Source organism: Oncorhynchus tshawytscha, linkage group LG13, assembly GCF_018296145.1.
Source record: "Oncorhynchus tshawytscha isolate Ot180627B linkage group LG13, Otsh_v2.0, whole genome shotgun sequence".
Classification (NCBI taxonomy): Eukaryota; Metazoa; Chordata; class Actinopteri; order Salmoniformes; family Salmonidae; genus Oncorhynchus; species Oncorhynchus tshawytscha.
Window position 1 is genome coordinate 5049549 of NC_056441.1, and position 12000 is coordinate 5061548.

Below are 12000 nucleotides of genomic sequence, written 5' to 3' on the forward strand. Positions count from 1 at the left end.
GACATGTGACCTACTGGTTGTGTGTATGTACTGACATGTGACCTACTGGTTGTGTGTACTGTACCTGGTTGTATGTATGTATTGACATGTGGCCTACTGGTTGTGTGTATGTACTGACATGTGACCTACTGGTTGTGCTTATATACTGACATGTGACCTACTGGTTGTGTGTATGTACTGACATGTGACCTACTGGTTATATGTACTGACATGTGACCTACTGGTTGTGTGTATGTACCTACTGGTTGTATGTATGTACATGTGACCTACTGGTTGTATGTACTGACATGTGACTTACTGGTTGTATGTACTGACATGTGACCTACTGGTTGTATGTACTGACATGTGACCTACTGGTTGTATGTACTGACATGTGACCTACTGGTTGTGTACTGACATGTGACCTGGTTGTGTGTACATGTGACCTACTGGTTGTGTTTATGTACTGACATGTGACCTACTGGTTGTGTTTATGTACTGACATGTGACCTACTGGTTGTGTTTATGTACTGACATGTGACCTACTGGTTGTGTGTACTGACATGTGACCTACTGGTTGTGTGTACTGATGTGTGACCTACTGGTTGTGTGTACTGACATGTGACCTACTGGTGACCTACTGGTTGTGTGTATGTACTGACATGTGACCTACTGGTTGTGTGTATGTACTGACATGTGACCTACTGGTTGTGTGTATGTACTGATGTGTGACCTACTGGTTGTGTTTATGTATTGACATGTGACCTACTGGTTGTGTGTACTGATGTGTGACCTACTGGTTGTATGTACTGACATGTGACCTACTGGTTGTGTGTATGTACTGACATGTGACCTACTGGTTGTGTGTACTGACGTGTGACCTACTGGTTGTGTGTACTGACGTGTGAACTACTGGTTGTGTGTATGTACTGACATGTGACCCACTGGTTGTGTGTATGTACTGACATGTGACCTACTGGTTGTGTGTACATGTGACCTACTGGTTGTGTGTACTGACATGTGACCTACTGGTTGTGTGTACCGACCCTACTGGTTGTGTGTATGTACTGACATGTGACCTACTGGTTGTGTGTACTGTGTACTGACATGTGACCTACTGGTTGTGTGTACTGACGTGTGACCTACTGGTTGTGTGTACTGACGTGTGACCTAATGGTTGTGTGTACTGACATGTGACCTACTGGTTGTGTGTACTGACGTGTGACATGTGACCTACTGGTTGTGTGTATATACTGACATGTGACCTACTGGTTGTGTGTACTGACATGTGACCTTGTGTTTATATACTGACATGTGACCTACTGGTGTGTGTACTGATGTACTGGTTGTGTGTACTGATGTGACCTACTGGTTGTGTGTACTGACGTGTAACCTACTGGTTGTATGTACTGACATGTGACCTACTGGTTGTGTGTACTGACGTGTGACCTACTGGTTGTATGTACTGACATGTGACCTACTGATTGTGTGTACTGACATGTGACCTACTGGTTGTATGTACTGACGTGTGACCTACTGGTTGTGTATATGTACTGACATGTGACCTACTGGTTGTGTGTATGTACTGACATGTGACCTACTGGTTGTGTTTATATACTGACATGTGACCTACTGGTTGTGTGTACTGACGTGTGACCTACTGGTTGTGTATATGTACTGACATGTGACCTACTGGTTGTGTGTACTGACGTGTGACCTACTGGTTGTGTATATGTACTGACATGTGACCTACTGGTTGTGTGTACTGACGTGTGACCTACTGGTTGTGTATATGTACTGACATGTGACCTACTGGTTGTGTGTATGTACTGACATGTGACCTACTGGTTGTGTTTATATACTGACATGTGACCTGCTGGTTGTGTGTACTGACGTGTGACCTACTGGTTGTGTATATGTACTGACATGTGACCTACTGGTTGTGTGTAACTGAATAGACACACACTACATGTTTGTAAATATATGTAAATTCTAAAGTCTTGTGTCGTAATGCCTTTTTTCCGCTACGTGTCGACTAATAAACCCAAAACAAATCTCAGAAAATAGCAGAAGAGTTGCCAAACGCCTAGTGACTTTTGTTCTACAGAGTATCTAATGACATGAATGTGCCATGTGGAAATGTACTAATGACGACTGTAATTACACCCTAAGTGCTTCACTCGTCCTGACTGTTGCAAATGAACCAGACTGACCTCTGAGAAAGTAGGGGAGAAAGACGTAGTGTAGTGGCCGTTCCATCGGCGTGAACCCAAGCACACCCGTGGATACACACCCTCAGCACACAGGGGGACAAAAACCTACCTGGAGGTGACAGCATTCCCTCCCACATATGCACCCCTAGACACAACTATGACAACATAACCAACAAAGACGGGTCATGAACCCAAGCACACCCGTGGATACACACACAGAAAGTGCGTACGCACTCCCAGTTATGTTGGTTCTCCTAGTGGCCGGGCAGAGAGCTATGAGATGACTGGGCTATGGGCCAAGTTCAGTTACACCCAAGACCCCCTCCCCAGTTGCAGCTATTCTGGAGTCCAGATTTAGCACAACTATCACTGGCATTGAGAATGTTGACCATGCAGGGAGAGAGAGAGAGAGAGAGAGAGAGAGAGAGAGAGAGAGACATTTGTAATGTCTTTATTCTTGTGGAACTTCTGTGAGTGTAATGTTTTACTGTTCATTTTGATTGTTTATTATTATTGTTTATTATCTACTTCACTTGCTTTGGTAATAGACATATGTTTCTCATGCCAATAAAGCCATTCAATTGAAATAGAATTGAATTGAGAGACAGATTGAGAGAGTGAGAGAGACAGAGAGACAAAGAGAGACAGAGAGAGGGTGAGATGGTCAGATAGACAGAGAGAGGGTGAGATGGACAGATAGACAGAGAGAGACAGATAGAGGGTGAGATGGACAGAGAGACAAAGAGAGACAGAGAGAGGGTGAGATGGTCAGATAGACAGAGAGAGGGTGAGATGGACAGATAGACAGAGAGAGACAGATAGAGGGTGAGATGGACAGAGAGACAAAGAGAGACAGAGAGAGGGTGAGATGGACAGATAGACAGGCAGACAGATAAACAGGCAGAAGGATATATGGAGAAGGAAGGAATTTAAAGTGATTTGTGACTCAGGGTTGACTCATGTTCTCCATATAACTCTCTCTCTCTCTCTCTCTCTCTCTCTCTCTCTCTCTCTCTCTCTCTCTCTCTCTCTCTGTCTCTCTCTCTCTCTCTCTCTCTCTCTCTCTCTGTCTGTCTCTCTCTCTGTCTCTCTCTCTCTCTCTCTCTCAATTCAATTTCAATTCAAGGGCTTTATTGGCATGGGAAACATGTGTTAACATTGCCAAAGCAAGTGAGGTAGACAACATACAAAGTGAATATATAAAGTGAAAAACAACAAAAATTAACAGTAAACATTACACATACAGAAGTTTCAAAACAGTAAAGACATTACAAATGTCATATTATATATATATATACAGTGTTCTAACAATGTACAAATGGCTAAAGGACACAAGATAAAATAAATAAGCATAAATATGGGTTGTATTTACAATGGTGTTTGTTCTTCACTGGTTGCCCTTTTCTCGTGGCAACAGGTCACAAATCTTGCTGCTGTGATGGCACTGTGGAATTTCACCCAGTAGATATGGGAGTTTTTCAAAATTGGATTTGTTTTCAAATTCTTTGTGGATCTGTGTAATCTGAGGGAAATATGTCTCTCTAATATGGTCATACATTGGGCAGGAGGTTAGGAAGTGCAGCTCAGTTTCCACCTCATTTTGTGGGCAGTGAGCACATAGCCTGTCTTCTCTTGAGAGCCATGTCTGCCTACGGCGGCCTTTCTCAATAGCAAGGCTATGCTCACTGAGTCTGTACATAGTCAAGGCTTTCCTCCTTTCCTTTCCTTCCTCTCTCTTTCTCTCTCTCTCTCTGTCTCCCTCTCTCTCTCTCTCTCTCTCCCTCTCTCTCTCTCTCTCTCTCTCTCTCTCTCTCTCTCTCTCTCTCTCTCTCTCTCTCACACACACACACACACATGATAACCTGAACAGGTATGTAAAACACCTGATAACCGGAACAGGCATGTAAAAAGGGTTGTGTACTGTAGGTTCCTTGGGGAACATGTTTCCTGTCTGGCGTGTCCCAGTGGTGAATAACACGTATGTAAACATGTACTTACCGATACAAGCATGTACTCGAACAGTCAGCTGGGTACGTAAGACAACACTATGCTTCTTCCCTCTGGTCCTGGAGAGAGACAGAGAGAGAGACAGAGACAGAGAGAGAGAGAGAGAGAGACAGAGACAGAGAGAGAGAGAGAAAAAGGAAATTATCTTAACAGAGAAAAATGTCCTCCTGTGTGATATCTACAAGGAGTGAAAAAAAGTATTTGACTATTTGTCACTATTCCCTACAGTGAGGGAAAAAAGTATTTGATCCCCTGCTGATTTTGTACGTTTTGCCCACTGACAAAGAAATGATCAGTCTATAATTTTAATGGTTTATTTGAACAGTGAGAGACAGAATAACAACAAAACAATCCAGAAAAACTCATGTCAAAAATGTTATAAATTGATTGGTGGGCAAATGTACAAAATCTGCAGGGGATCAAATACTTTTTTCACACACTGTATGTCCCCCCACTAGAATCCCCATACTTTATACTGTGTAAATAAATAGGGAAGGGACTCAGGGGGTATGCTAATTTGGTATAGAGCAGACCTAACTCACTCCATTAAATTAATCAAAACAGGAACATTCTACATTTGGCTAGAAATTCAAAAGGAAATTATCCTAACAGAGAAAAATGTCCTCCTGTGTGCTACCTATATCCCCCACTAGAATCCCCATACTTTAATGAAGACAGCTTCTCCATCCTGGAGGGGAAATCAATCATTTCCAGGCCCAGGGACATGTACTAGTCTGTGGCAAACTAAATGCCAGAACTGGACAAGAACCTGACACCCTCAGCACACAGGGGGACAAAAACCTACCTGGAGGTGACAGCATTCCCTCCCCCATATGCCCCCCTAGGCACAACTATGACAACATAACAAACAAAAACGGGTCACAACTCCTGCAGCTCTGTCGCACGCTGGGTATGTACATAGTCAATGGTAGGCTTCGAGGGGACTCCTATGGTAGGTACACCTATAGCTCACCTCTTGGCAGTAGTACTGTAGACTACTTTATCACTGACCTCAACCCAGAGTCTCTCAGAGCATTCACAGTCAGCCCACTGACACCCCTATCAGACCACAGCAAAATCACAGTCTACTTAAACAGAGCAATACTCAATCATGAGGCATCAAAGCCAAAGGAACTGAGATATTAAGAAATGCTATAGATGGAAGGAATGTAGTTTGGAAACCTACCAAAAACAATTAGGCAACAACAAATTCAATCCCTTTCAGACAATTTCCTGGGTAAAACGTACCACTGTAATAGTGAAGGTGTAAACTTCGCAGTAGAAAATCTAAACAGTATATTTGACCTCTCAGCTTCCCTATCAAATGTAAAAATCTCAAATAGAAAACCAAAGAAAATGAAAAAAATCATAGTCTACTTGAACAGAGCAAAATGGTTTGAAAGAAAGAATGCAAAAAATCTATTAGATGGAAGGAATGTAGTGTAGAAATGTACCAAAAATCTATTAAGCAACATCAAATTCCAGACAATTTCCTGGACAAAAGGTTTCACTGTAATAGTGAAGGTGTAAACTGGGCAGTAGAAAATGTAAACAGTATTTTTGACCTCTCAGCTTCACTATCAAATCTAGATATTTCAACCTAAAAAATGAATGGTTTATGAAGAATGCAAAAGACCAACAAAAACAAAAACCTGAGTCTACGCCTTCACTATGGTGAATCACTAAAACAATACAGAAATACACTACAGGAAAAGAAGGAACAGAACGTCAGAAATCAGCTCAATGTAATTGAAGAATCCATAGACTCTAACCACTTCTGGGAAAATTGGAAAACACTAAACAAACAACAACACAAAGAATTATCTATCCAAAATGGAGATGTATGGGTGAACCACTTCTCCAATCTTTTTGGCTCTATAACAAAGAATAAAGAGCAAAAACATATACAGGATCAAATACAAATCTTAGAATCAACTATTAACTTCTTGAGTGTAGGGGGCAGGATTTTTGTTTTTGGCAACAAAAAAAATGAACCCATTTGAAACAGCCTATTTCTCAGGCCCAGAAACTAGAACATAGAACATAATTGTCAGATTAGGATATAAAACACTCTAAAGTTTCCAAAACTGTCAAAATATTGTCTGTGAGTATAACAGAACTGATATTGCAGGCGAAAACCTGAGGAAAATCAAACCGGGAAGTGCTGTTTTTCCTGAAAGCTCTCTATTCCATTGGATGCCTTGCCTCCATTTAAAGGGATATCAACCAGATTCCTTTTCCTATGGCTTCCTCAAGGTGTCAACAGTCTTTAGACATAATTTCAGGCTTTTATTTTGAAAAATGAGAGAGAAAATTAACATTGTGTCAGTGGATAGCTAGGTGTTCAGAGAGATTTGCTTGCGCAACAGAGTGGGGCAGCCATTGTCTCTCCCTCTCCTATTGAAAAAGCGACAGTCCCGGTTGATACATTATCGATTATATATTTTACAAGCAACCTGAGGATTGATTATTAAAAACATTTGACATGTTTCTGTGGACATTACGGATACTATTATGAACTTTCGTCCGCGTTGTCGTGGCCGCTCTTTCCTGTGGATTTCTGAACATAACGCGCCAAACAAATGGAGGTATTTTGGATATAAAAATAATCTTTATGGAACAAAAGGAACATTTATTGTGTAACTGGGAGTCTCGTGAGTCTCGTGAGTGCAAACAACAGAAGATCATCAAAGGTAAGCGATTTAATCTATTGCTTTTCTGACTTTCGTGACCAATCTACTTGGCTGCTAGTGTTTGTAATATTTTGTCTACTGAGTGATGTTCTTACATAAACGCTTGTTATGCTTTCGCCGAAAAGCTTTATTGAAATATGACACGTTAACAACAAGCTAAGCTGTGTTTTGCTATATCGCACTTGTGATTTCATGAAAATTAAATATTTTTAGTAATTTAATTTGAATTTGGCGCCCCGCAAATCAGCGAGTTTTGATGAAAATGATTCTGTTAAAGGTATGGGTATGTGGTGTTGATGGTATCCTTAATGAAATGATCAAATATACAGACAACAAATTCCAATTGGCTATACTAAAACTCTTTAACATCATCTTCAGCTCTGGCATCTTCCCCAATATTTGGAACGAAGGACTGATCACCCCAATCCACAAAAATAGAGACAAATTTGACCCCAATAACTACCGTGGGATATGCGTCATAGTGTGTGTGTATTTTAGGGGATCTAGTGATATGTGTCAACAGAAACCTTGGGAAAATCCTCTGCATTATCATTAACAGCAGACTTGTACATTTCCTCAATGAAAACAATGTTCTGAGCGAATGTCAAATGTCAAATTGGCTTTTTTCCTAATTACCGTACAACAGACCACGTATTCACCCTGCACACACTAATTGACAACCAAACAAACCAAAACAAAGGCAAAGTCTTCTCATGCTTTGTTGATTTACATAAAGCCTTCGACTCAATTTGGCATGAGGGTCTGCCATACAAATTGGTGGAAAGTGGTGTTGGGGGTAAAACATACGACATTATAATATCCATGTACACAAACAACAAGTGTGCGGTTAAAAATTGGCAAAAAACACACACATTTCTTCACACAGGGTCGTGGGGTGAGACATGGATGCAGCTTAATCCCCATCCTCTTCAACATACAGTGGGGCAAAAAAGTATTTAGTCAGCCACCAATTGTGCAAGTTCTCCCACTTCAAAAGATGAGAGAGGCCTGTAATTGTCATCATAGGTACACTTCAACAATTACAGACAAAATGAGAAAAAAAATCCAGAAAATCACATTGTAGGATTTTTTATGAATTTATTTGCAAATTATGGTGGAAAATAAGTATTTGGTCAACCTACAAACAAGCAAGATACCAAAATAATAGTGTTCCAAAAAAGGTACCAGGACCACAAATACAAATTCCATTTAGACACCGTTGCCCTAGAGCACACAAAAAACGATACATACCCTGGCCTAAACATCAGCACCACAGGTAACTTCCACAAAGCTGTGAACAATCTGAGAGACAAGGCAAGAAGGGCATTCTATGCCATCAAAAGAAACATAAATTTCAACATACCAATTAGGATCTGGCAAAAAATACTTGAATCAGTTGAAGAACTCATTGCCCTTTATGGTTGTGAGGTCTGTGGTCCGTTCACTAACCAAGATTTCACAAAATGGGACAAACACCAAATTGAGACTCTGCACGCAGAATTCTGCAAAAATATCCTCTGTGTACAATGTAAAACACCAAATAATGCAGAGCAGAATTAGGCCGATACCCACTAATTATGAAAATCCAGAAAAGAGACGTTAAATTCTACAACCACCTAAAAGGAAGCGATTCCCAAACCTTCCATAACAAAGCCATCACCTACAGAGAGATGAACCTGGAGAAGAGTCCCCTAAGCAATCTGGTCCTGGGGCTCTGTTCACAAACACAAACACACCCTACAGAGCCCCAGGACAGCAGCACAATTAGACCCAATCAAATCATGAGAAAACAAAAAGATAATTACTTGACACATTGGAAAGAATTAACAAAAACAGAGCAAACTAGAATGCTATTTGGCCCTACACAGAGAGTACACAGTGGCAGAATACCTGACCACTGTGACTGACCCAACCTTAAGGAAAGCTTGGACTATGTACAGACTCAGTGAGCATAGCCTTGCTATTGAGAAAGGCCGCCGTAGGCAGACATGGCTCTCAAGAGAAGACAGGCTATGTGCTCACTGCCCACAAAATGAGGTGGAAACTGAGCTGCACTTCCTAACCTCCTGTCCAATGTATGACCATATTAGAGAGACATATTTCCCTCATATTACACAGATCCACAAAGAATTCGAAAACAAACCCAATTTTGAAAAACTCCCATATCTACTGGGTGAGATTCCACAGTGTGCCATCACAGCAGCAAGATTTGTGACCTGTTGTGACCTGTTGCCACGAGAAAAGGGCAACCAGTGAAGAACACACACCATTGTAAATACAACCCATATCTATGCTTATTTATTTTATCTTGTGTCCTTTACCATTTGTACATTGTTAAAACACTGTATATATATATATATATATATGACATTTGTAATGTCTTTATTGTTTTGAAACTTCTGTATGTCTAATGTTTACTGTTAATTTTTATTGTTTATTTCACTTTATATATTATCCACCTCACTTGCTTTGGCAATGTTTTGGCATGTTAACACATGTTTCCCATGCCAATAAAGCCCTTGAATTGAATTGAAAGAGAAAGACAGAGAGAGAGAACGTGTCTTGCAAGCAGTAGACCAGGAGAAAAATCCTTATACTGAAACAGAGCTCAACCCAGGGAAGAGACAGTACAACCCAGGGAATAGACAGTACAACCCAGGGAAGAGACAGTACAACCCAGGGAATAGACAGTACAACCCAGGGAAAAGACAGTACAACCCAGGGAAGAGACAGTACAACCCAGGGAAGAGACAGTACAACCCAGGGAAGAGACAGTACAACCCAGGGAAGGGACAGTACAACCCAGGGAAGGGACAGTACAACCCAGGGAAGGGACAGTACAACCCAGGGAAGAGACAGTACAACCCAGGGAAGGGACAGTACAACCCAGGGAAGAGACAGTACAAAGAGAGACAGAGAGAGAGAGAGGGTGAGATGGACAGATAGACAGGCAGACAGATAAACAGGCAGACAGATAGACAGGCAGGCAGAAGGATATATGGAATATATATAAGAGAGAGTATATATATATATATATATATAGAGACAGTACAACCCAGGGAAGAGACAGTACAACCCAGGGAATAGACAGTACAACCCAGGGAAGAGACAGTACAACCCAGGGAATGGACAGTACAACCCAGGGAATGGACAGTACAACCCAGGGAAGAGACAGTACAACCCAGGGAAGAGACAGTACAACCCAGGAAGAGACAGTACAACCCAGGGAAGGGACAGTACAACCCAGGGAAGGGACAGTACAACCCAGGGAAGAGACAGTACAACCCAGGGAAGAGACAGTACAACCCAGGGAAGAGAGAGTACAACCCAGGAAGAGACGGTACAACCCAGGAAGAGACAGTACAACCCAGGGAAGGGACAGTACAACCCAAGGAAGAGACAGTACAACCCAGGGAAGGGACAGTACAACCCAGGGAAGGGACAGTACAACCCAGGGAAGGGACAGTACAACCCAGGGAAGAGACAGTACAACCCAGGGAAGGGACAGTACAACCCAGGGAAGAGACAGTACAAAGAGAGACAGAGAGAGAGAGAGGGTGAGATGGACAGATAGACAGGCAGACAGATAAACAGGCAGACAGATAGACAGGCAGGCAGAAGGATATATGGAATATATATAAGAGAGAGTATATATATATATATATATAAGAGACAGTACAACCCAGGGAAGAGACAGTACAACCCAGGGAATAGACAGTACAACCCAGGGAAGAGACAGTACAACCCAGGGAATGGACAGTACAACCCAGGGAATGGACAGTACAACCCAGGGAAGAGACAGTACAACCCAGGGAAGAGACAGTACAACCCAGGGAAGAGACAGTACAACCCAGGGAAGGGACAGTACAACCCAGGGAAGGGACAGTACAACCCAGGGAAGAGACAGTACAACCCAGGGAAGAGACAGTACAACCCAGGGAAGAGACAGTACAACCCAGGGAAGGGACAGTACAACCCAAGGAAGAGACAGTACAACCCAGGGAAGGGACAGTACAACCCAAGGAAGAGACAGTACAACAAACACACAGTGACCAATTTCTCTATCAATCTTGACAGACTGAGTGCCTCCATCTTTGCCTCAACAACCAATGCTGCTTTCAGCTGTTGAAGGGGTGGATCCCCTGCATAGTAACCAGTCCTATGACACTGGATCCCCTGCATAGTAACCAATCCTATGACACTGGATCCCCTGGAGAGTGGAAATGAACCAATCCTATGACACTGGATCCCCTGCATAGTGGAAATGAACCAATCCTATGACACTGGATCCCCTGCATAGTAACCAGTCCTATGACACTGGATCCCCTGCATAGTAACCAGTCCTATGACACTAGATCCCCTGCATAGTAACCAGTCCTATGACACTGGATCCCCTGCATAGTAACCAGTCCTATGACACTAGATCCCCTGCATAGTAACCAGTCCTATGACACTGGATCCCCTGGAGAGTGGAAATGAACCAATCCTATGTAAATTAGGAGCTGGTAGTGAACTTACGACCTGCTGTTCCCAGGCAGGCCCACCTACTGCAGGCTGACAGAGTAGTAAGAACACAGTGCTTAAAATACACACACACTGTGGACAACACACACTGTGGACAACACACACTGTGGACAACACACTATGGACAACACACACTGTAGACAACACACTGTGGACAACACACACTGTGGACAACACACTATGGACAACACACACTGTAGACAACACACTGTGGACAACACACTGTGGACAACACACACTGTGGACAACACACTGTAGACAACACACTGTGGACAACACACTGTGGACAACACACTATGGACAACACACACTGTAGACAACACACACAGGAGGAGGAGAGGAGATAGACACCACCCACCACCCATGGGAGGAGGAGACAGATACCACCCACCACCCACAGGAGGAGAGGAGACAGACACCACCTATATGAGAAGGAGAGGAGACAGACACCACCCACAGGAGGAGGAGAGGAGACAGACACCACCCACCACCCACAGGAGAAGGAGAGGAGACAGACACCACCCCTAGGACCATGCCCCAGGATTACCTGACATGATGACTCCTTGCTGTCCCCAGTCCACCTG

General features: G+C 42.7%; 1 protein-coding gene across 1 annotated transcript in view; it reads right to left on the bottom strand.

Moving 5' to 3' along the window:
• The window catches only part of LOC112241744 (FH1/FH2 domain-containing protein 3), a 185859-nt gene that overhangs the window by 132804 nt on the left and 41055 nt on the right, over positions 1-12000 (bottom strand). The window contains 1 exon segment of the mRNA XM_042295070.1: positions 4191-4258. Coding sequence (XP_042151004.1) covers positions 4191-4258 — 68 coding nt within the window.